Consider the following 27,634-nt stretch of genomic DNA (forward strand, 5'->3'; position numbering starts at 1 on the left):
CAATACAACTGAAATTCGGAAAAAGAACATTTTATGCCTGTAGGTACCTTAGGAGCCTGTAGATGTGACACAACCAAAAGTATGTTCCCTGCAAGAAACAGGCATTTTTTGCTATTCCTACAGCATATGCATTGCTATTTTTTTACGAAACTCTATCTTAAGGCAATTTATAGTGCGTATGTGTCACTGTGATGATGATGCATAAATCAGGAATACATTTTCATTATCCCTGTTCCTGTGCACCTGTTGATTTATCCCACTTTACAAACTTATTGGTTCTTATCTGGTATAAATATTTTATGATGACAAAATACATTTATCATTGTATATCCTTGCTGCAGGGAACTTAAAAAAATTCTTCCCTTGGATAAGCTTCCCAGAGGCTTGTGGATTGACTTTACAGTCCAATATGCATTTACCTTGTTGCTTGATAGTTTCTGTAAGCCTATGCAGTAATGCACTACAACATACCATTAGAATATATTTGTTTAAGAAACCATAAAGAAATGAGGGGTTTTTTTGCACTGAAAATATACAGCAAAATACACAACATAACACTTCTATACTGTTCAAGCTCAGTTGCATAGTAATTTCTATCACTTCAGCACTGAAAGTATTTTCATTCTTAGTATCTCCTGTATCCACTAAGTGGCAGAGTAGAGACTTTAAAAATACCTTGCTTGCTTTTTATTTAACCATTATTAACATGGCTTTATACAGAAAATGTTGTCTAGTGATGTTAAAGAGAGCAACACAATGTTGTAAAACATTTAATAAGAAGGAATATTTTCTGTTTTAAGCTGTGTATTATGCAACTTCTCTTCAAGTGATTTTTAACACTTCTGTAATAGGAAGAACCCATATATTTATTATATTTATTATTGCAGTCCAGTGAACAGATTTAGTAGCAAATCACTGACTTTCAATTTCTTTAAAAATTGCTTTTAAGAGGACCTAAACTATTGAAGTCTTGCTAAAAAAAAAAGGCCAGAAGAAGAGGGCAACATTCTAGCCACCAGCAGGTGATAAATGGGCTGGGAGCAAAAGTACATTACTAATAAAACACATTGGGCTGATGGTCTTGAATGGAAATACCTAACCACTCAGACAATAATCAGAGAAGGACCCACAGTCGGTGAAACGTAATGGGCAATATTTAGATACCTGCTCTCCATTGAAACCTATCATCACAGTGTATTTCAGATAGAAGACTTTCATTATCCACTTTTTTGGGGCTCTGAGATGTCATGTCACCAAATACCAAGAGCTACAGTACAAATGAAGCTAATGATGAAGATGAAAAGGTGTGTCACAAGAAACCATGTCCTTAAGGAACACCTACCTTTCACCATGTTGACCAATCAAATTGGCACCATGACGCACTTTTTCAGCCTGCTTCAGAAATCTGTTCCTCATGAAAGAGTCCCTTGCTTGTAGTCACCAACGTGGCCAAACATTTTCAGTTTGTCCCTTGTCAACAGTTTTTCTCCCTAATCTTTCTCTTATTACTGACCTACCATGCCTTCTTCCAGAGGCATCCCTAGGGTAGGTGTCACCCAGTGCGGTAACACTTGCTGACACCCTCTATGACGGTCCCTGCAGAATGGATCGGATCTGCGGATTGAGCATAATGGATCGGACACCGATCCATTATGCTCAATTCGCAGATCCGATGCATCCTGCGGGGATCGTCGGCTTTCTTTACAACTTACCTTTTCTTGGAACGGATGCGGTGTTACCCCGTATAGGTTGCATGCTGACGAGGATCGTCGGTATGCAACCTATACAGGGTGACACTGGACCCGCTTCAAGAAAAGGTAAGTTGCAAAGAAAGCCAATGATCCCCGAAGAATGGATCGGATCCATCCTGCGGGGATCGTCAGCTTTCTTTACAACTTACCTTTTCTTGGAGCATGCTTTCTGAAGAGTATGCCTCTGATCACATTGCCCTAGAATATTGTTGAAAAATGAGTGCATGAAGAAGTGTCCAACCCAAACATTTATTTATTTGGATAGAGAGGGAAAGTAATAGAACCCACATTGGGTGTTTTTTGCTGTCTTGGACTGTGCTAGAGATATTTCTCCTCACTTTTTGTTCTGGTGAAGGAAAATATCTAACTGCAGCACAGGCAGAAATAAAAATGTTTTATTAGTAGAGTAGGAAAAAGATAGCACCTCTGACAGCTTTTCTAATGCTTTTTGTGTCCCTGATTCATATTTTCCTCTCTTGCTGTCTCTTGAAACCATTGTCACTGGGGCAGTAAATGAGAAGAAATTTACCAGAGCACCACAAACAGCAGTAAAACCTGCCTGGGTTCTAATTATCTACATTCTAACTAATAAAAAGCTTTGGCTGATAGTACACTTTAAGTCCCAAATGTACTAAAGTAATGTCTACTGAACTGTAATCTTAGTACATAAAACAGAAAATCATAGTTCAAAGTTATTTAAAAAGAAACAAAAAAATCATATAGTCTACTCTTCAAATTAAAAAAAATTGAATTTGATTTTTGATTCACTAGAAATAATCCTTATCTTGTCTGCAAAGCACTTCAGCCGAAATACAGTGTGCCTGAACACTGACAATTTACATCCGCCATCAATTCAGGCAATGTTCCATTCCTCTGCTCTGAGAAGCCACAGCTGAGTTTGGCTGCATGACCTGCCATTATGAGTCCATGAAGAAGAATGTTTCAATTCACTGTGATGAAATATTAATTTCACATCCAGTTCAGGCTAGGAAACCAATTTAGCAAAGCTGGATACTTTAACAAAAGTAATGAAGAAGCACCTCTGCAGGTCACTAAGAGGCATTGTGAAATAAACCTCAGTAAGTTTGTATGCAGCAATAGTATCCAAAAGGCATGCAAATCTCATTTTAAAATGGTTTATGTTTGTTACTGCCTATGTTATACTTGCATTGAAAGAGATCCTGTTGAAAGTATTTGTTAGATTTCATACAGCATTACATAGTATATTTCTTCTACAAGTCAAAAGTCTCTTATGGAAGCCTACAAGGGTAAGATAAGGGTGTGGCATGTTTTGCACACAGTTGAGTCTATCTACTATTTAGGCCAAATATATGCTGTGGATCTGCAGTTTATATACATTTCTGAAAACATACTGAAAGCTCAGAAAATCAGGAGCATGAAAAACCTGTACTTTTTTGTTTTACATATTAGGTTTATGAGATTTAGGCACTACATAAATAGGAGTGTAGCTGTATCAAGGATTTGCAAAAAAAAACAATTAAGTACTGTTCATTATACTTAATTCTATGCACACTAACAGTTGCATTTTCAGGACAAGCTTTTGGGTTGTTCCCTTTTCAGTTCCAGCAGTACTGATACACAAAGCTTTATCAAATGTTAAGAACAGCAATCTTTGAAGAAAAAACACACACATGCGCGCACACACACAGAGTAATTAAATTGAAAAAGTTAGTCCGATAAGAAGAATGGACTATAGAAAGGGAGGGGGTAGTAAGAAACACAGAGATGAGAATGGCCATAAACCTATGTCCCATTCCCACACTTTTGTTACTTTATTACTTTATTCGTTGTGTGTGTGTTTGTGCAGTTCTACTTATTATTTATTACAGGTATTTATATAGTGCCAACAATTTACACAGTGCTTTACACATATATATTATACATTCACATCAGTCCCTGCCTTCAAGGAGCTTACAATCTAAGGTCCCAAGCTCACATGCATACATACAGGGACATATACACTAAGGCCAATATGAAAATCAACCAAATAACCTTCCAGCATATCTTTGGAATGTGTCGGTACTGCTTGGACTGAGAAGAAGGGAACACCTTGAAAGCTTGCCATGGAATTTTAACTGTTAATGGAAATACAAGTGTCACAGATTGTACTCAACATGATTTGTACATTTGTACTGTTTCAGTATATCAAACTCTTGTTTCTAATAGCAAAATAGCCATTTTGGGTGCAAGAAAATCATTCACTTAGCAACTTTAATGCCAATATTGATACCACTTGCTATCCCTGAATCTATATATTGGAGGCAGTCTCTACACACTTTATACAGTTATAATTTGTATTACTGCATGTCTTTAGTGAGAAACATATGTGTAGATATCTGTAAATGTAATATCTTTTTAGATCTAATCACTGGCACTCAGCACATTTAATGGATCTCTAGAATTGTTGTAATTTTACTAAATCTTATAATATGAATATGACCTATTCATTTGCAAATGTTTCTTTCATTTAATGTAATTTTAACTGAACTTATATTTTGTTATCATTACTGAAGACACGTGAGTAGTGTCATTAAAATGTTTTCAGTTTCTTGACTTGTTTTAAAGCGGAATTCCAGGGAAGTTCCGCTTTAAAGACTTGTCCCCCACTCCCCATTAAGGATTTGCACCTTTGGGGAGCGGGTACCCAAAATTGACAGGTACCTGCTCCCACTTCTGCTGCAATCACCTAGGCAATCAGCACCAGAGGTTGTAACCCCCCCCTGTAGTCTTCAGGGACATGTGACAGGTCCCAGAAGACTACGGGACCATTCAGAAAGCACAGTGCTACAGTGGGCACCCGGCTGTGAAGCCACAAGCTGTCATAGCCAGGTGCCCACATAGAAGATGCCAGCACCAGGAACAACAGACGGCTGGTGAAACAGGCTGCGGCAAGGACACCGTGGGATCAAGGGACAGGTGAGTGGCTGATTTTTAAAAGTCAACAGCTACAGTTTTTGAAGCTGCTGACTTGTATTTTTTTAGAGTGTGATTGGAACTCAGCTTTAACTTTTTTCATTACAATTCCATACAAAATTTTAACATATATATTCGCCCCCTCTAAATAATGCTATCCAAGTACAGCAGTAATAAGGGCTTGTATCCATATCCCTCTAGACTTGCCACCATGTTGATAAAAGCACAAGGCAATGCTTTATTTGTAAGTACAATTTTCCTACTGAACAATAGTATTGACAAATAACAAAAGTTATTAAGGATTACAGTGGAGAAAATTACGGCAGTCCCACAGTTCCAGTTTTATCTTAATTATTCTTTTGTAATTTAGAAGCCACACTATAAAAATGATGGGGGATTTTGCTAAGTAAAATTATTTCTTTATAGAGTCTTTTCCTCAGGGCATGGGAAGGGAGAGTGCATAAGATACTTTACTTAATATTTCATTTTTTGGTAAATGCTGGAAAATGTAACTACCTAACAGTTTCAGAATTTTTTGTTGGGGGGGATGCCGTTGATAGTGTATCTGGTTTGAGTTATTAAACCTGCACACCTACTGTGGCCTTTAAAAGGGGTATCCACTGTTGCAGTTAGATTTATTTAGTAATTTCATACTATGGAGAACACAGCCAGAGTAGTAGTGATAAAGGTAGTGTGAGTACCCACAATGGGGCAAGAATAAAGCCAGGAATTATGGCAGGGAGAAATTGCTGTTGTAACAAATAAGACAAATAAGAAGCCAGTGGCTGGTTCCACTCACTAATCTCCACCTGAATAACTGAAATATATTTTTCAGATCAGATGACCTTTCAATAAGCTAATGAATAAAAGAAAATGCGTTTTATTCAGTAAACTTAAATCAGATTGCTTATTCTGAGTTTCTGCTTTTCATTTCACTTGGTTATTGTACATTTACAGGAGAGCTCAAAGGGCCAATTAACCACTTCAGCTCCGGAAGATTTTTTATTAATACTTGTAATGGCGTTGATCAGCAACTTATAGTGGGACTGTGATAGTGCAGCAGGCAATCTGACACTAAGTGATGCTGGGTGGGAACTGACTAAATTACACTGTCATTTCCAGTGACACTAATACAGTGATCAGTGCTGATACTATATAGTACACTCACTGTCACTGTACTAATGACACTGACTGGGAAGGGGTTAACATCTAGGGGCAATCAAAGGGTTAACTGTATACCTAACCAGTGGAATAAGTGGAATATGTGCTGCTTTTAATAAGCTATGTGACTGTTTTATCTCCCTTTGCAGGAACTAAAAAACAGCCACACCACTGCTCTCCATTCAGAGCCCTGTGTTGTTTGTCAACACAGGGCTCTGAACTGTCATTCAATAAACTAATCAGCAGGTCCCAGCCATAAATCCTAGGCCAGGACTTTCTGATCAGCTTGTGCTGTAGAGAATGACAACACAAAAGGGGCGACCGGCATGTGCCCACTACCCAGAAATGCCAGATTATGTACATGTACATGATCTGGAACAGTGGGGCTACTGTGTGTGTGTGTGTATATATATATACATATATATATATATATATATATATATATATATATATATATATATACACACTATATTGCCAAACATATTGGGACGCCTGCCATTACACGCACATAAACTTTAATGGCATCCCAGTCTTAGTCCTTAGGGTCAATATTGAGTTGGCCTACCCTATGCAGCTATAACAGCTTCAACTCTTCAGGGAAGGCTGTCCACAAGGTTTGGGAGTGTGTCTATGGGAATGTTTGACCATTCTTCCAGAAGCGCATTTGTGAGGTCAGGCACTGATGTTGGACAAGAAGGCCTGGAAAGCATGAAATTGTCCAAAATGTCTTGGTATGCTGACGCCTTACATGTTCCCTTCAGTGGAACTAAGGGGCCAAGCTCAACCCCTGAAAAACAACCCCACACCATAACCCCCCTCCACCAAACTTTACACTTGGCACAATGCAGTCAAGCAAGTACCGTTCTCCTGGCAACCGCCAAACCCAGACACATCCATCAGATTAACAGAAAGAGAAGCATGGTCCATCACTCGAAAGAACATGTCTCCACTGCTCTAGAGTCCAGTGGTGGCGCGCTTTACAACACTGCATTTGATGCTTTGCATTGCACTTGGTGATATAAGACTTGTATGCAGCTGCTTGGAATGGAAACCCATTCCATGAAGCTCTCTATGCACTGTTGTTGTGCTAATCTGAAGACAATCTGACTCTGCAGACAGTTGGCGACTTCTGCACACTGTGCGCTTCAGCATGCGCTGACCCCGCTCTGTTATTTTATGTGGCCTACTAATTCATGGTTGAGTTGCTGTTGTTCCCAGTTCCTTCCACTAACAGTTGACTGTGGAATATTTAGTAGCAAGGAAATTTCACAGATGGATTTATTGCACAGGTGGCAATCTATCATGGTACCACGCTTGAATTCACTGAGTTCCTGAGAGTGACCCATTCTTTCACAAATGTTTGTAGAAGCAGTCTGCATGCCTAGGTGCTTGATTTTATACATCTGTGGCCATGGAGGTGATTGGAACACCTGAATCCAGTGATTTGGAGAGGTGTCCCAATGCTTTTGGCAATAAAGTGTATATTGTGACATGGAGTAGTTAGCTCCCATGGTATATGAGTTTATACCATGACTTCTCAACAGACAGGAACTATTTTTAAGGGCCTGGTAGCCAAGTTTTATTAAAATGGCAGAAAGCAAAATAACAGTCCAACACAATGTTTCCCACGCAGGGGAACTTCTCCACCTTCAGCAGAATACAAACACTGGAACACACCGAGGAACCTGGCTCATAAGATCACTCAGCTTCAACTTCAGTACCATACTGCACCTCTTACCAGTCTCTCAGACTGTGTTGTCCAGCTCTCTTGGATGCTTGGCTCTCTAGTCTTTAGTCACAGCAGCCCGTTGCATGGCCTACCTCTGGCCTATGGATTGGGGTTCTCCTGACACATTGATAGGAACCAACCTGACTCCTGGAACTGAGACCCTTTGTCTTTTGGCTTCTGGATGGGCCCTATGACCCCTCAACGAGACCTTCCATCTTCCTCACTGTTAGCTGTCTCCAAGCTGGGAGCTCTTAGCTATCCTCAGATCTATGTACATAACGAACCTGCGCACCTGTGTACTCAGCCAGGTCACAGGAGCCTAGCAAAGTCCAGACACAGGATTGAATGTTCCAATCCAGAACTATAGAATCTGGAAAAAGCAAATACACAGCTTTCTCTGTCCAGAAACACTAGTCTGGAACGTCACATGTATCCTAAATGCCAATCCTGTGTCACAGCCTCGTCTTGTCACTATTGCCTCATCCTGTCACTACCAGGGGCGGACTGACCATTTGGAAACTCGGGCACTGCCCGAGGGCCCAGGGTCAGTAGGGGGCCCCATGAGATGCCCCTGGTACCTTTTTCGTAGGCTTTTTTGAATTTGGGCAAGGACACAGGGGCTCCATGATCCCCTATTGCCTGGGGGCCCCATGAGTTGTCAGTCCGCCCCTGGTCACTACTGCCAGCATGTAACAGTACATACAGTATACAACACATTTTGTATACAAACCAGAACTGAAACAACTCTTCAGTTATATTAGCTTAAGAAATATTCAAAGATAGCAGTACAACAAGGTTCAAAACAAGCTCATTTCCTTGTCAATCAGTATGTCAAGTGAAGAGTAAACAGTTGGACTTGTTGCTGCATGTTTTTCCTGTTATAGGTAAAATAGATTTTATTTGACTAAATGCATTGCATTAGAAGTTAGTAAATAACTGCATACTTTTTTTTGTTAAAGAAAAAATTCTCCTAAATTTAAAAAAATGAAAAAAAGCCTCAGGTTTGGTTTTAAGTGTCCTTTGTAAACATATTTATTTAAAAATTAGCTAATATTTCTTTCCTAAAAATTGTTTTGCTGGAACAGCTTTTAATGCTTTTTATGGGTTTTGCTGCTGGTGATTAGTCTGCAAGCAGCTCATGCTGCAGGTTTGAAGCCTCTGTGAATTATTGAGTGAATGTGCACAGGAAATGCAAACATGTTTGCTATATAAATCCCATGATCACAAGCACATCTGAGCATTTAAGCATTACACAGATTTTTTTTTATAGGATAGCAGATTAGGCTCAGCTCATAACTTTGTAATTTAAAACAGAGGTGAAGGATGCCACCAAGACTGGGCAAGTAATCTGTCAACCTTGGTAGATTCTGGAATAACTGCTGTTTTGAAAAAGCATCTTTGAGCTGTTGAGATCTCATGTGGCCTGCAGAGCCTCAAAAAAACTTGTTTTAGCATAATAAGCATTTTTGTGGTGACTTCTGTAGCTAGGTGGCTAGATTTTATGTAGTGGGCAATGTAATATTAATAAACATGAGTTAGTTTACGTTCTATTCCAGGGTTGAATATAAATATGTGAGATTGTGTGTGTTTTTTTCGTTGTGTTTTTTTTTCTATATTTTTGGAGAATTTATAACAGTTAAAAAGATACTAACCTACATTTAAATGTAATCCAATATTAAGGCATTAGGATAACATGCTGTGGACTAAAAAAAAATTGCATGTAGGTTACTGAAGCATCATCATCAGAGATTAGTTCAGGCTTCTCTAACAGGATTATAGAATTAGTGATTTTTTTTTAAAGAATAAGAGAATATACATGTTCTGAAGCAAATAAGGGAATACATAGTTCAAGATAATTGATGTAATTGAACACATTGGGGCTGCTCCATTAAAACTACAAAAAACTCTAAATGAGTTGTTGCTCATAGCGACCCATCAAAAGTTCTGTTTTTTCCATAAAATGTAATGTATGAAAGGTGTATTTAATTGTAAATTTTATTTGTAAAATTTGATTGCATTTTTGTCTTAATTCGATTTTATTGAATTGTAAAGAACCTGTTACTTTCACATTGTTTTTCAGCTTTGAATTTTAGATTAATGTATAGTGATGGGCTGTATGTTCAAGTCAAATGTTAGTTTGCCTCGAATATTGGCCGTTTGTGTGTTCGGCACCCCACAATGCACTGTGCCCTGACAGTGCATTTTGATTGGCCAAAACAATGCACCTGACCACAGGCCAGGTGCAATGCTTTGGCCAATCACAGCACATGATGATGTCACAGGGGGTGGGGTGACCCCACCCCCTTGTGACATCATCACTCTATTTACTGTAACTTTCATCTTGACGCAGCTGTCAGACGGCAAGAGCCAGCATCGAGAGCGAATAGTTTTTTTTGGGTTTTTTTGGGTTGGCGGTGGCAGCGGGCATCATGATTGACATTGGATCTACTTCGGGGGACATTTTTTTAATTTTTGTTTTTAATAAAGGACTTGTCAAAGACTGTCTCCTGTCATTTTTCCACTACACTTTTTTTTTTAGTGTATGGGTAGTAGTACCATGTACCCCCATACTCATTCACATGGGGGGGTCTGGATCTGGGGGCCCCCTTGTTAAAGGGGGATTACAGATTATGATAAGCCCCCCCACCCACAGACTCCCACAACCACTGGCCATGGTTTTGGGGAAGAGGCCCTAGTCCCGAACAACATGGGGACAAAGTGCGTTGGGGGATGAGGGCATGTGGCCTGGTATGGTTCAGGAGGGGAAGTGCTCACTCATTCCTCCCCCCTTTTCCTGCCCTTCTGGGCTGCATGCTTGGATAAGGGTCTGGAATGGATTTTGGGGGGGGGACCCCCAAGCCATTTGTTAAAAAATGTTGGTGTGGGAGTTCCCCTCAAAATCCATACCAGACCCAAAGGCCTTGGTATGGATGGGGAGGGGGACCCCATGCATTTCTTTTTAATATTTTAATTTCCAGTCAATGCCAGCAATTCTTTTTACATTCAGCTGTCAGTGGGGAACCCCGCTGTCAGTTGAAACAATACAGAATGTTTTTGGCTGTGCAGTAGTTTAGTGAATACTCAGATTCTGCTTATTGAATTGTCCCTTCTGTTTGAAGTTCGCGGTCGAACTTTTGTTATAAAATTTTTTTAAAAAGGACTCGTGAGCCAATATAGTGACTTTCACCTTCAGAATGTGTAACAAAATACTATTTTTTAAAAAATGAATAAAATCATAAAATAAACCAAAAATAAAAACAATATATGGTTCGCAAACACTTCACACCCAACTCATATAATAGTGTATATAATAGTAAATAAATAAATTATTGTGCTGCGCTCCCTAAAAACAAAAACAGCATGTGCATATATATCAGTTTTAAAAACATGCAATAACCCTCTTAATTGTGTTCCACTAAAAATCCACCCATGCAGCAAAAACATCCTAATATAATTCACAAAAAATCCTCATAAAAAATCACCCATGCATCAAAAAACAGTGCTGCTATAAGGAACTTGGAAACCTGGAATTAATCCATTTGATTGAAGCTGATTTATGGGAAAGAGGACTTATGTTTATTATACTGTGATGATTTTTGATGCATGGGTGGGATAAACTGCGTGTATTAGCCTGATAGGCTGTGAATATAGGTGTGCATATAATAGAGCAGCAGTGTTGCTATAAGGAACTTGGAAACCTGGAATTAATCCATTTGATTGAAGCTGATTTATGGGAAAGAGGACTTTTGTTTATTACACTGGGATATTTTTTGATGCATGGGTGATTTTCTATGAGGATTTTTTATGTATTATATTGGGATGTTTTTGCTGCATGGGTGGATTTTTAGTGGAACACAATTAAGAGGGTTATTGCATGTTTCTGAAAATTGATATATATGCACATGCTGTTTTTGTTTTTAGGGAGCGCAGCACAATCATTTATTTACAAACTTTTGTTATAGTTGAATGTTTGACTACAAACCGAACAGGGGGGTGTTCAGCCCATCACTATTAATGTAGTCATTGCTATGAGCTGATAATGGACATGTGTGAATGTTTAAATGATACTACTTACTGTAGTAGCACAGGATCCTAAAAATATCTGTTGTCCTCATGTTTGCCCCAGAAATGGTATTAATAAATAATATTTTTGTGGCAATTGTAGATTTTAGGCATGATTTGTTATTGTTAAACTACACTTTACCCATGCAAGGCATGCCACAGGTTTACTATAATCTTGTTTCCCCTGTAGCACATGCTCACCTTTCCATCACACCCCAGCATGTAGGTATGCAATAGGGTTATTCCTGACCTCCTTTTACAAAAGCTGATTTCCAGGCTTTCTCTAGCTCAAAATGTGAGCCACGTACCCAGGGGAGGACTGACCATTTGGAAACTCGGGCACTGCCTGAGGGCCCGGGGTCAGTAGGGGGCCCCATGAGATGCCCCTGGTACCTTTTTCATAGGCTTTTTTGAGTTTGGGCAAGGACACAGGGGCCCCATGATCCCCTATTGCCCGGGGCCCCATGAGTTGTCAGTCTGCCCCTGACCCCTGGTACCTTTTTCATAGGCTTTTTTGAGTTTGGGCAAGGACACAGGGGCCCCATGATCCCCTATTGCCCGGGGGCCCCATGAGTTTTCAGTCCGCCCCTGCACGTGCCTTGAACAAGTATGTAGTCAGTGAAGTCAGAGTCAAGTCAGAACTCCAGATATGTGGCTTAAAGAATGGGCAGCTAGGCAACTAGTGTTTTTAGATGAAAAGCTCTGCAAAAGGAACTGAAATATTTATAAATAAAGTTTTCCTTTAATGCCAGTGTGCTCCTTTAGGAGTTCTTCCAATAAATGTCTATACAAAAGATAGAATAATTGTTTATTCTGCACATATTTAAACAGGTTAGTAATGCTCTGTTTGTAAAACAATTTGGAATTATAAGAAAATATTGGCTGTAATTGGTTAATTAAGATTTATTTATTTATTTATTTGATCAATGCAACGGGCACTTTGAACATTGCTTGGGGTCCTCTCTTTATTTGAATGGGCTGCCAATGCACCACAAGGAACCAAAATTCAGACATGCACCATTTTTTCCAATGTAGATCACCTCCATACACAGTAGTGCATTACCAAATATTGTGGTGTACTGCAACACAAGTTTGTTTATGCATGTTGTGTTGCCGTGAGTTGCAGTAATGTGTATGTTACCTCAATGCATAGGTCTGAAAGGACACTAAGCGTGGTCTTTTTGGAGAAGCAGGACTGCATTATACAGTAACCAATCAATCATTTTGAAGTAAACTTACAAACATCTATGGTCGGAGTATTTGTGTCTAGCTGGTTACTGTAAGTTATTCTATGTGTTTGCACATTGCCCTTTGTAATAAAATAAAATAAAATACATTGTTGAGATATTAACCCTTTCTTTTTTTTTAGTTTTAGTAATAGTGTTTACCAGGAATGACAGTGCAAATTAAACTGTTGACAGTTGTTATTGGGACAGGTCACTCCCAGTGGAGACATCTGTCCCAGTGACAGCTGCAAAAGATGAAGTTTTTGCCTCATTTTGGATGATTTCCTCCAGCATCATGTTAAGTCACAGTGACACATCTGAGTTTGAAATGTGAAAGGAAATGTTAGCAATGCAGCGGTGTGGATTTACTAAAACGGGAGCACACTGAATTTGGTGCAACTGTGCATAGTAACCAATCAGCTTCTAAATTGGTTACTATGCACAGTTGCACTAGATTCCGTGTGCTTAGTTTTAGTATATGCCCCCCTCCCCATGTAAATACTTAGTAAAGCGCATATTCATTGCATTCGATGAAAATTGTATACATCAGTAATATTTGAAAATGTTATTTTTTTTTCAGAAATTTTACAGTAGTGAATTCAAAGATCATTGTAGTTACTATCCATCCAGAGCCAAAATCTACAGATGCCTTGGTAGAGATTGAGCTTGCTCACCTGAACAATGTAAGTATTTATTTGCTTTTACTGTAAAAACACCAGCTTGTTGTTTTATGATAAACTAAACTCAGTAGATGTATTATAAATATTTTTTTGTAGGTTTGATAATTAAACTTACATCTACAGGGGTGTGGAAATTTTTGAAAAAACTACTTGTCTAGGGACTAAATCGGTGCCCCAATCTACTTCTCCCTCATGACAATCTACTTGTCCTGATAAAAAAAAAAATTAACCAAAACTGTATTTAAATCTTCTTTAAGTAATGTTTGGGGCTTTTAAAAACAAAAGGGGCTTCATGGCAACGTAAACATTTATCTCTTTCTCCCCTCCCTGCCTGTCTCCAGCACCGCACCGCACCTTGGGACTAGCAGGGAGGGGAGAGACCTTGCAGTGTAAGCACTGATTGGGTGCTTGTCAGGAAAAGGGGAGTGTCGGGCTTATCCTTTATCCCTTTTGCTGCCAGAGTTGTTTTTGCATTTTTTGCACACATTTAAAAAATCATTTAAGGCCTGAAGATTACACAAAACTCCAAAATATTATGTTTTCTGAAATCAGAGACCCTAGAGAATAAAATAGCAGTAGTTCCAATTTTTATGTCACACAATATTATCACAAAGGTTTCAGTAAACTATACACTTAAGTTAATTTTAGGGCACAAGAAGCAATAAATCATCCAATTTTATGGTAAAATATAAAAGATGAGGTTGCATCAAGTAAATAGATATCCAACATGTCAAACCTTACATTTGTGTGTGCTCGTGATATGGCAACAAACTTTAGTGCCCTATATTTTCTATAGGTGACTCTTTTAAAGCCCGTTATAGGTCATCAGTTTAGCATTATGGAGGAGGTCTCGTGCTAGAATTGTTCTCTTTTTTGAGACATCCAGGGTCTAAAAGACCTTGCATTTCCCCCCGTGCTCCACTGAATGTAATACAGTGCACATCGCACTGCATTACATTATTTTCCAGCCTCCATGCCCGGGAATCTGTCAATGGGGACCCGGAAGTGGCATCACATCACTTCCGGGTCAGGACAAGAAAGGGAGGGGAGCAGATGTGTCTGCTCTCCTCCCTCCCCTGTACCCGCTGGCAGCCACTGACTGGTCCCAGACCCACAGATGGGCAGACAGAGACTGGGACATATAGCGGGCGGGGGGGGGAGGCAGGGACATGGGGCTGTGTGGAAGCAATCATGCGGCAGTGCTGCTGCTCGAATGCTTCCACCTAACAGGTGAGCCCTGTTGCTTGCCCGTAACAGGACTAAGGGACTAAGGGTGCCCAGCGCCCAGAACTACATGCCCCGGGCGCCAGGAGATATGAATTCACCATCCCTGATCTACTTATCTTATATTCAGATTATGTACACTTTTATGCACATAATGGCATCACTACCATGTAAGAAGATATGAGAAGCTGTTCAATGCTCAGTGGTCTTGTTGTACTAAGGCTGACTAACCACTTCTCTAGATTTATTAACAACTATATACTGTGAAGGCCAACCCAAGCAATCTATCAGGTAGTTAAACCAATAGGCCCTAACCCTAAATAGTTGATATTAATTATAAGAACAATTGTACAAACAAAGTATAGCATATGTGGCCAGACCAGTAATAGAAGAAATTTTATGAACAGAAAAAACTAATTCAGAAAATAATTTGTTGAGCTGTTATTGCTTGTGTTCTGGGATGCAAGGGCAGAGCAAGAGGAGTGGTGTTCTTGAAAAGTCACAGGAAGCCCCTAGGCCTCTAGCTAAACTTCAGATTTCTATATTAATCTTTATTTGCTCCCTAAAACTATCACGTAGCTTATAAAACATTTCACATGGGCCTCGATGTGATTTTGCTGTTACAATTTTATTTTGAAAAAAACATGACCGGCATCTGGACACAGCTGGATTGATTAACTCCAGTTTCTCTTTATACAGTAGATGCTTGATTTAAGGCACTTACAGTTTAGCACAGTTTATTAATGTGCCTAGTGGTGACTGCATTTTATGCCATACGTGCAGTGAAAACGTGTGGATTTAAAACAGTAAAGTGTTTATAGTGTAATTTGGTTAATGACAAGCAAGAAGTATTTGTTATTCGGTGTTAAAGTGGAGCAGCTGCCTTTGCACACAGTTCATTTTGAAAAGGTAATGTACAAGGAAGGAAGAAGGATGTGTAATACCTCCAGAATGATATCAGAGAACACTTTTTAAATAGACCTATTTATACGGTGTTTGCAAAATAGCTGATTAAACTGATGGCTTGGGAACCACACTCATTTTTCTTAGAGTCTGAAGCACTTTAGCTCTTTACATCAATTAGTGGAGTCTCCTCAATTTATCTTTTAATGAGGGTCAATTGCTTTCAGTACCAGATAGCTAAAAGGCCATTTTCTACTCTTCAATTCTATTTGCTTGGCTTAGAAAATGGCAATTCCCTATCTGTTTGGTGCATAGAACCTTGTCATATGATAGATAAAGAAAACATTCAATAAACTATCATAAATGTGTTTGCATACACCATCAATGATTTATGCTTAACAAGGAAACATGTTCCATCTATGTGTAGCACTTGTGTATGCTGTTGCATCTGCAGTGTATGATTTATGATTTGTTAAATGAAGCCTGTTCATTATTCATGTAAATATATGGGTTTTTTACTAGTAGGTAACTATATCCACTTAACATGTAAATTGGCCTTACATCTCTGTGCTTATACTTAATTTGTATAACTGTTTATCTGTTGAATGGTATTCGTGAGTACAAATAAATTGAAAGAAATCTATTGATGTTTATAAAAGTCACATCTGACATCATAGTTTTTTTTTTTTTGAAAGGTGTTTATTTAACATTTTGAATTGAGGCTTACAAAACTGACATCATAGTTTTAAATAAAACATATGGAGCTTCATTTATAAATATACAAACTCATTTCTGCCCATTTTGTTGTATGGTTTGGTCAAATATTTATTCATGAAATTTCTAAAATACGGTATAGTTCATTAATTTTGTTTTGTTTGCATACTGACTAGATCAGAGTTGTCAGAGACTGACTTTGCTAACTAGTGTCTCTGTATTTTCTGGTGTTTTTAGTATACTTATAGTGTATATATACACTCAATTTATGAAATTCTGAACTAACACTACTTCAAAAAATGTCAAGCTATTGAGTAACAGAAATTAGAGATGTTTTAATTAACAAAGGACAAACAGGAAGCGGGGAAAGTTTCCTGGGATGAAAAAGCAGACAGCTATTTCAAATAGGCAATAATGGAAAAGTGGAGAATTCTTCCAAATGATGCATGGGAATGTAAGGAACTCCAAATGATGAATAAAAAGTAGAAATTATTTCAAATGAGGAACAGAAAGTGGAGAATGCTTTCAAACCATGGAGAGAAAATTGAGAACTTTTTAACACAACACGGAACAGAGCAGAATATTGTGGAATATCATCACCACTGTTGTACAGGATGTCTATAGCTCTGTCTGTCAATTGACTGTTTTGAAGAGTTCTCTTTTTTCTGTTAATCATCTTGAAAAGTACTTTTCTGCTTTGAAAAAGTATATTTATGTATGTTCACCAATCTGGAATTCTTTTTAAGACATGCGCCAACTTTATTAGGTCATGTTTAACTATAATGTGAAAATCTCTAACTACAATTTGACATTTTCAAAGAAAACCAAAAGAGGAAGTCTGTGTAAAAGCATACGTCTTATCTAGATTTGTTAAATTTAGCTGAACATTTCCAGGATTCAAGAGCAACTTTAACCTCTTTCCGTCCGGGCCATTGCCGATAAACGGCCAGACGTGAGTGCTGCCGATGCAGGTGGATGTTACTAAACATCCCCCCGCATCCATTGCTTGTGCGTGCTCCCTGGGATCGTGCTGCACTGCGATCGGTGCTCACTGTGTCCTCCAGACAGATCCCTGTACGGGACCTCTGTGAGGTCCCAATTCATGTGATCACTGATTGGCCAACCAGACAGCATTGAACCAGGATCCTTCCTCTGGACACAAGCCTCCTCTGCAGCAACACTTTCACTGGGGTCCTGGGAATCCTGTATTTCTGGTAAGCCTTCTGTTGCTTTTTCCTTGGTTGCTCAAAATTAATTGAGCTACGAATCTTCACATCACTGTTTGGTTTTGATCCTTATAGTGTTATTTCACCTTTTGGATTTGAGCTTTCACTTCCTTGTTGCATCACAGAAGAGGGTGTCATAGGGTGTGTTCAGAGTGGTGAACACACCCTATCACATCCTCCTCTGCGATGCAACAAGCAATTGAAAGCTTTTGGGAAGTGGTCTACAGGAAGTGAATACTGAGAGACTATCTACAGGAAATTATGCAATCTGAAAATCCATTCAAAACCACACAGAACCTGACAAAAAATTCAAAATCTTGTGGATAAGAAAAATCATGCTGTAGCTACTAAATCCCAACAGTGAAAGTGCACTTTGACAATCAAATCCTAAAGGTGAAATAGCACTATAAGGATCAAATCCAAACAGTGATGTGAAGATTCCTAGCTCAATTAATTTTGCGCAACCAAGGAAAAGCAACAGAAGGCTTACAAGAAACACAGGATTCCCAGGACCCCAGTGGAAGCGTGGCTGCAGAGGAGGTCTGTGTCCAGAGGAGGGATCCTGGTTCCATGCTGTCTGGCAGATCCATGTAAAGGGGCTTCCAACAGATTCCTATTCAACATATTGGGCATTAATCATGCGCATCTGGTGAATGCGCGTTTCTTACAAATCTTTCTCACGGATTAAGCCACATGGATTGATTGGATGTCACAAGTGCATTAGGACTTTTATGGAGCACTGTATGCTGACCTGATCTCATCAAGCCTTCACTAATTTATGAACACTTTTTTTGTTATGAGACTTCTCACAGTATCACATTTATTTTTGGCGCCCAACCTAGCGTTTCATTCACTTATATTGTATATCACTATTTAATTATGATTAATTGATCTAATAATATTATTTATTATATTACACATTTATTCGTATATTTACATTTATTAATATAGCGCTGCACTGTTTTTTTAGATTAGTTGCAAGGCTTTAGGGTTCCTTTTTTCAGTGCATATGCAGCTTGCACAATTTTTGTCCTTAGCGCTCGTTGATCTTTGTTTGATTTACATTTAAAAGACAGGGATTTGGGTATTTTTTCAACTATAGAGGCTGTGACCCTTACATGGTTTGGCTTCCACATGTTATTGTGAGATTGGAGTCTGCCTTTCAGGCTACTTGGCAGCTCATTGAACATACAGTATATTATCAACCCCAAGTCTATAAATGTTGTGAATAAATCCTAACCAACAGAAGCATGCATGTAATTAGTGAAGGCACTACGGGGAAGAAACTGGCTGGTACATAATGGGAGCTATGACCCTTGAGCCTCAGAAACTATAAAAACCGTACTACTAGATCATAATACATTCACAATAATATGACCATAATGCATTCATCTTATATTTCCACAATACTTTCATCCTAAAGGTCACATGCACAATTTCTTTTGTTGGTACCCAAACATTATACATGAAATATTATGTAGGAGAAAAGCAACAACTAACTACAGTCACTGGACTTGTCCCATACCTCTTCAAGTGACTCTGCACAGCTCAAATTAATGTTTAAAAAAGACCCGCTGGCATATATAACTTTAATATGCAACCAATTTTAATTTCCTTTACTTAAAGTAGTTGTAAAGTCTCAAGGTCTTTTACCTTCATGCATTCTATCCACAAAGGGAAAAACCTTTCTGTTTGCATTAGCCCCCTCAGCCCCCTCATTATTTACCTGAGCCCCACCACGATGCAGCAATGTAGCTCAGAAGCCTCAGCTCTCCGGGAAATTTCCCTCCTCATTGACTGAGACAGCAGTGGGAGTCATTGGCTCCCGCTGCTGTCAATCACAGCCAGTGAGACAATGAAGAGGGAGAGGGGGCATGTGTGAATGGACGTGCAGAGCAGAGGTTCAGGAGCAAGCCTGCTTGAGGGCCAGGAGTGCCAGTGGGGAACCTGAGAAGAGGTGGATTGGGGATGCTCTGTGCAAAACCACTGCAAAAAGCAGGTAAGTATGACATGTTTGTTATTTATTTATTTATTTTTTACTTGCCTTTAACCACCTCCTGCCCGCCATATAGTAGAATGACAGACGCAAGGCAGTTCTCTCGTTCTGGGAGGATGTCATATGACGTCCTCCAATTCTAACTGCGCATGCGCGGCTCCGTGAGCACGTAGTGCAGCGATCAGCGGTGCGCTGTGTCCCTCGGACACAGCGGATCACCGATCAACGGAAAGAGCCAAAGATATCAGCTCAGTCATGTGATCAGTCAGTGCCGCCTATCAGTGCCAGTCAGTGCCGCCTGTCAGTGCCATATATGAGTGCGGCCTTTCAGTGCCCATCAGTGATGCCTGTCAATGCATATCAGTGCCACCTACCAGTGCCTCCTCATCAGTGCCCATCAGTGCCACCTATCAGTGTCCATCAGTGCAGCCTATCAGTGCCCATCACTACAGCCTCATTAGCGCACATCAATGAAGGAGAAAAATCACTTATTTACAAAATTTTATAACAATAACTAAGAAAAAAATTTTTTTTTTCAAAATTTTCAGTGGTTTTTGGTTTGTTTAAGAAAAAAATAAAAACCCAGAGTTGATTAAATACCGCCAAAATAAAGCTCTATCTGTCACAAAAAAATTAAAATTTCATATGGGTACAGTGTTGCATGACCGCGCAATTGTCATTCAAAGTGCAACAGCGCTGAAAGCTGGAAATTGGTCTGGGCAGGAAGGGGGTATAAGTGCCCTGTAGACTAGTGGTTAATATTATTTTAACATTAAACTGCAGCATCACATATATTGGTATGTTCTTATATATATGTTTTAATATGATTGAATGAAACCATTTTCAATTGATGCTATGGTTTACAAATATGTTTGTGATTTTAAATGTATATGTTTTTTATTTCAACCAAAAGTATTACATTATTCTAATGTTTATGTGACACCTTTAGGCTTTCTAGGCTGTATAACAGACACAAAACATTATTTTCCAAGTAAAACTATGTTTACATAACTTATCAGAAATAGTCCAAATTATCTGGATGTTTTATGTAGAAGCTGAGGATTTAGGTGTTACTAGATACAATGCGTAGGTATGGCATAATTTAAATTTGTATGGTTTCATCTTCTCTACTATTTTAGTGTTTTGCAGTCAACTTTGAAGTTGTCTTTACATCTTATATTATAAAGGCCACTATAAGGTGATAGAGCCATCACAAATTAATGTTTTTATGATTACAATTTATGGTATGGTATTTGTGAGACCAGTAATATCAGGACATCATGATGATGCAATTGCTTATGCACTTCAGAAGACTTATCAGAAAGCAGAGGAAGACACCAAAGTCATATTTTAACGAAACAACAACAATATACAGTGCCCTATAAAGAGTATTCTTCCCTTTAGAAAAGTGAAAGGTTGAGTGTTATAGCAGCACTGAATTACAGTGGGGATAAAATAAGAAATCTAAACCTAAATAGCTTACAATGTAGCATCACCAAATAAATGATTGCTTAAAGTATATTTCCCCTTTTGAAGTCAATTTGGAATAACACATACTTTATATCATTACACTTTCTCATTCACATAACACAATTTTTTTTAAAATGCTGCTTACCCTCTTATTTAGTTTTACTTGCCTAAAAATCCAGCATAGCTCTCTCTTTCTATAAAATGTTAGAGAAGTGGCTGGGGAGTCAATGTTTCCCATAATTAACCCTGTCTGTACTGTGCTGGAAGGTCGTGTTATCCATCTGTCCATACAAAGTTTAAAGTGATATTAAAGGCAATTTTTTAAAAATTACAAACATGTTATACTTGCCTGCTCTGTGAAGTGCTTTTGCACAGAACAGCCCCAATCCTCCTGTTCTCAGGTCCCCTACCGGCGATCCTGGCCCCTCCCTCCTGCCGAATGCCCCTAAATCAAGTAGCTAGCTATGGGAGAAACCAAGCAGGCTTGCTCCTGAGCTGCTGCTCTGGTTGTGCATTAACACACAGAGCTGTGGCTCACCCCCACCCCTGTCTCTCTTCAATTTCTCACTGACTGTGATTGTTGTCTTAGGCAATGAGGAGGGAGAGTCATGAGGCCCAGAGAAATGAGGCTCTCGTACACAATGCTGGATCGATATCAGGGTCAGGTAAATATTAGGTGTGGCTAAGGAGGCTGCTGTACACAGAAGGTTCTTTACCACAAGCAGGCTGCTGCAAGTCTATTACTCCTTCTCTTACATGCGTAATACTTTATATTAGTGACCATGTGGTGTCAAGCCACTTTAAAGAGTACTTTAAAAAAAGTAAATAAATCCTATGTAAGTATGATAGTGCATTCACTTACGTGAGAATTGTCTTGGTATGTTTAATACAAGTCAAAACTATTATATCTATCAAAGTGAATAATTGTCTTGGTCAGACAAATCATTGTAAGTAATCAGTTTTAGTTCTACACTGGAATTTGCTATTTGTAGAACAGATGATTGAATCTTACTGATTGATATGATTTCTTCTTTTTTTTTTTTGCATTCAGCTTTGAGTTGTTTCTGAGTTCCTTTTGAGTTGCTGAGTTCTATTTGGTTTGCTTCCTTTCTTTTAAGTTGCTTCTGTTTTCCTTCATAATTTCATCTATCTTTTTACATTACAAATATTCATATTTAGTAACTAAATATATACGGTACACACACACGCGCGCGTGTGCACAATACATCAATTTTTCAAAGGAGAAAGGAACACTCATTGGTTGGTTCATGTATCCTTCATGAGGCTCAGATCAGTTCCTCTCCATAATCCAAAATGTCAACCAGAATTCACACAATACCTTCTCTACTGGTAAGCAGACAATACACTGGAAAGTGTAGGCAACTTTTATCCATCTTCCAATCCCAAAACATGGTCTACCTGATTGAGATAACATAATTTCAAAGGTTTTTATATTTATATGGCAAGAATGTTGGCAGGTTGCCTTGATCTATTAAATAGTTTTTGCAATCTGAAGATGGCTGAAAGTACTAGAAATTTCGGGTGGCTTAAAATTTAATTGCAGTTCCTAGATTCCAGGGACACTTCATTTAAAGTGAACCTAAACACAAAAACAAAAATGTTATATATTGCAATTTACCAGTCTTTAGATGAGATTCCTGATTAGTTTTCTTTTTTCTGCCTTTTTTTTCTTTACTTTTACGTGGTAATCTAATGAAAAGCTCACTTCCTGTCCCAGTTAGGCTTTTCTCACAAAATCTATTTTATCTACTGAGGGAGCCATGGTTGCCACCCTAGGCTGTTTTCCGATTTGAACTACAAGGAAATCTTACTTTCTATATCTTGATTGCATGAGGAGGGGGAATTTGTAGCTCATAAAAGATAACCTGTACGAATGATAACATTGGGATTTCAGTTCAATGCACAGGAAGATTTATATACTGTGTTTATATTGTGAAATATATATATTCTTACCAACAAAACAAAAAAGAAAAATGCTAAACTACCTGGCTCTTTTCAGCAGCACCAGTGCCTTGTTCCCACTGCCCTTCTTACTGGTTCCTCTCCTGGTTCTCTGGGTTCTCCTGGCTCACTCAGCCTACAGTTACAGCATCCCGCTCCACAAGCCCACTGCCTCATCTCTCGATATGGGATCTCCTGGCACCCCAGTCTCTCTTACTCCACCAAGACTCAGAGATCCCTGGACTTGCTTAGTTGCCTAGGTTTTCTTAGTCTCCCAGACTCACTCAGCTGTCTTGACTCTTGACATGGAGTACTGTTGGAGAGATTCTTAGCCTGGGTGACTGGGAGAGTCACTGGCTGAGTTGATCACTTCTTCTCCAAATGGCAGCACACTACTGTCTCATGACAGGGGACACACACCTATCTCCAAACATGGGCCCTGAGCTATGGCCAGCTACTTGCTAATAATGAGTGTGGATACCTGCATACTGCAGGTCTGTAATAATACCTGGACACTAAATTGAAGGCTTCTACCCACCCAAGACACCTTGAAGCCTTCATGCTCCAAACCACAATCTGGTATTATAAGACTGGGAGAAAACCAAATTACCCAGTTTTCCCTACTCAGTCACAACACTCCAGAGCCCCACACTCTGCCTGGTGAGCCCAGTGTTGATGTTCCCTATACACACACAGTGATCGGGCCTGGCACTGTCGCAATAATCATGTGCCATGAATGTTGGTAGGTTGCTGTAATCAGTTCTATTGTTTTGCAATAAGAGGCTGGTTGAAAGTAATTTAAATTGCTAGAATCAGCCATTTCAAACACTTTTTTCAACCAGCTCCTGGCTCTTCAGTAAAAGTGATCCAGGTGACTGTACTGAGAAGGTTTCTTGATCTGCTCTGTGAATAATGAACCTGAAAGTGCTCAAATGTAAGAATTCCCTGGGTTCAAAGTTGTCAAATGTCTGGCTGAAAAGCTGGATAAACAACCGATCATCTGAAGTGGAGGGAAGCAGAGACATTAGGTGTCTAATAGACTCCTGATGTCTACATTACAAAACAAATTACCTGCCCATACTATCACATAGAGGGCTTGTTACCCCCATAACAAGCCCCCTTTGTAAAAGAGGGGACTTTAAAAGCATCCCCATCACCCTATGCACACACACACAAATACAAACATCTGCATAGGGCCCGCACATGTATGTAAACAGCTGTTGCACCACACATGTTGGGTATCGCCTTGAACATCAGGGTAAAAACAATAATTCTAGGGCCATAAGATAAGATAAACTCTAAGCTGATAACCTGTAAATCCTTAGCCTATGGATAATCCTGGGCATTGTAGTCTTACAGTATATATATATCATATACTGTGTATATATATATATATATATATATATATATATATATATATGTCACTGGAAATGCCTACAGCTTTTAAGATGTAATTGAAAGTTGTTTTATTTCTAGTATGTATTAATTATCTATATGTTATGACTGTTCACAGTAAGCTGCTAAGTGCTGAGGGCATTAATTGAACTGAACTGAAGGAAATAACTTTTACTTTAGCATTTGCTCACAAGCAATTTTTGTAAGCTTTCTATTGCAACACAATATATCAGAAGTTATTATTTGGTCAATTTAATGTTAATATTGAAATCTACTACAAGTCATTAAAGACTGCCTTTACATTTTAAAAATGCTTATATAGTTTACCCTATTTTCCGTTTTGTAACTTTTTTCAATAACAAACAAACAAACAAACAAATAAATGAAAAGACAATGTGGGGTTTATTCACTTCAAACAAATTGACTGTGCAGTTGTTTGCATGTAAAAATGCTGTGTTATATTGTTCTTGCATCTGACAAGGTATTCTTTACATAGAGAAGCTTCACCACATTCACTAAGCTCTGGGGAAAATTAGTGCAGCTGCACTTGCAAAGTGCACAGACCATTTCAATTTAGTAAACTGACCCCACTGTTACTTTGCCCATCAGGAAAAAGTGACAATTATGCTAGTTTTCTAAAGGAGTTGAGAATGTTTACACAAAAAGAGTAATGAGTCACTTCAATTATCCAATCATGTGCAAAGCAAATTCTTCTTTATTTGTTTCATCTGTACAGTTTAAGTGAGTTGTCAGTTTTAGTTCCTTTAGCAAATCGTCCTCAATGCCTTTGTAAAACTCATTAATATTCACATTGCCAGTGCTCCCTTGTCACTCCTTCCTCTGTCACAGATACATTAAAATCACCAGAGTTATTTAGTGTTGGATGTTAGTTGGGGCATTAGGTCTCTTTCACTCTAGCTTTTGGGGGGCCAGTAAAACTCCACTGCTACCCCATTCACTGCACAGGCTGTGGATAAGGTGTACACATGCGGCAGCTACAGTGCTTTGGTTTGTGACAGCATTAGGAAGCAAAGCATCTTTTGACAAGTACTACAGCCCTCAAAAGGCAACCCATTCAAGTACATGGTGCCACTCTGCAACCGCCCCCAAAAACACTTGCAATGCATGTGATTGTGTTAAGCTAATGTGAGGTTCAAGGAGTTAAAGCAGGCAGTGAGGAGGCGATATAATGTCTCATAATGTCTATAATGTCAACATCACCTGTCGAATGCTCCCTGTTAACACTTTGCAAATGCTACTTAAATGTGCTGTAAACACCATTGGTGCATTTATGGTGCACCTGTGGTGTGTTTCAATTGAAGCTAATGGAGACATCTGCAAGACATCATCACCTGCCGAACTCTGCAAGTAGCAATGATGCAAGGCAGTGCTAATGTTCCCTGCTTAACAATTTTGAGTGGCATTAATAGGCATTCGAGAAACATTACAAATGCAACCCAAATGCCTATTTTAACACCTGTGTGAAAGACTCCTTAATGTCACTCCTTGACATATGACAGTTCTCACTCCTTGAAATTGGTTGCTGTACCTGAGCACTGTCACATGAGACAGGGTAACATACTCACCCAAACCTAGAGGAAAAGTAGTGAGGCAGGAGTTAATATCAGTGGGCCAGAGGGCCCCTTTGCAAGACACTCTCACTTTTACCTGACTGGGAAAGGTGACAACGTTTTTTTAATATAAATCTTAATATGTAGCAAAATACTTCCCAAAAATTACATCATAATCCACAAAAAACAGAAAAGGCAATAGACAGTCCAAGGTCTTGGCACTGAAAATAAAATGAAGAATCACAGTGATTCAGTGGATAGTGCTTGTGTCTTGCTCTTGACATCTAGGGGTTTAAACACCACTTGGTGTTCTTTATATTTTCGACAATCTCACTATATTTTGTCTGTGTTCTTTAATTTGCTACCACATACATAAAAGAAAAATCTTGTAGGTTGATTTTCTTCTAAACTGGGGCAATCAGGATTATGCCTTGACCTTATTGAAACACTAAATAATATCTGAGTGCAATAACTGGTTAGTTTACCTTAAAAATACCTAAAAAAAAAAATACTCCATGCAGTCTACAAACACCATTTCAAAATGTTAAACTAATTTGATTTTACAAATATTTATTTATGCTTTTCACATACCTATAGGTATTTTGTGCATGGAGTGAAGCCTGCCCCAGCTCCATCCTGTTCTCTTCCCAATGGCAGACCAGCTGTTGAAGCAAGCACTCCCTAGCAGTACAAGAGTGAGTGCCATCCTTCTTCCAAGCCTTGCACATGTGCATTGTGCTTTCTGGTGAACAGATGAGCTCAGCGAGTGTAATGGGAGAGAGAGAGTGTGCCAGCTGCTAATGTCATCTGCGAGTCAAGAGATAGCACTGCACATTTGTGGGGTTCAGAAGGACGTTGCTTGCTCTTGCACCACTAGGGGGCACTTTTCCTAATGGCTGGTCTATCCTAGAGAAGAGAACAGAATGAACTGTAAGACTATTGGAAGTGTTTTGGTTAGACATCACTAGGTCTACAGGTATGGGAAGAGCATAAATGCGTATTTTTTAATCTGATTAGTTTAGCATTATGCAATGCAAAAATTCAGTCCTATGCATATGTACCCTATTGTGCTACCCACATCTACATCCCCCCAAAAAAGCATGCAAAAATAAATAAATAAATATTGCGAAAATAGAGCAAAAATAAAAATTAAATATAAATGATGTCTAGCCGCAGCGCACTCAGTGACCTCTCATACTATTCATAATATAACATCAAAATATCAAAAATAGTGCTGCGCTAGTGTCATCATGATAAATGTGATCCTAAACATCATAAAATGTTCCACATAGTACGACTAATATAAATAACATAATATTGTGCATATAAATCAACACATATATATATATATATATATATATATGTGTTAAGTGCCTATAAGAAATGTCCCAATCACACATAACAAAGTCCAAATATAAATCTGATCATGAGCTATGAGATGTGCTCAAACCCCAAAACTTCACCTTCATGTAGAAATATTCAGCATAAATTCCAGTGCCAAACCATCACCAGGTGAACGCTTACCTTACAAATATGACCTCCTACCAAGTGTTCAGTCAACAGCGCGTTTTGATCCTTCCACCAGGACTGAAAATGATTCCTTTTCTCCAATTAAGGCTCCATTGTTTCA

General features: G+C 38.8%; 1 protein-coding gene across 4 annotated transcripts in view; it reads left to right on the forward strand.

Moving 5' to 3' along the window:
* Positions 1-27,634, forward strand: part of ADGRB3 (adhesion G protein-coupled receptor B3) — a 1,107,867-nt gene that overhangs the window by 698,549 nt on the left and 381,684 nt on the right. For all 4 annotated transcript variants that reach the window (XM_089681322.1, XM_089681321.1, XM_089681323.1 and 1 more), the window contains one exon: positions 13,444-13,546. In XM_089681322.1, the coding sequence (XP_089537448.1) occupies positions 13,444-13,546 (103 nt within the window). The remainder of the gene's footprint in view (positions 1-13,443; positions 13,547-27,634) is intronic.

Source organism: Staurois parvus, unplaced genomic scaffold (assembly GCF_062004578.1).
Source record: "Staurois parvus isolate SC_StPar_1 unplaced genomic scaffold, SC_StPar_1.0 ptg000264l, whole genome shotgun sequence".
NCBI classification, from domain to species: Eukaryota; Metazoa; Chordata; class Amphibia; order Anura; family Ranidae; genus Staurois; species Staurois parvus.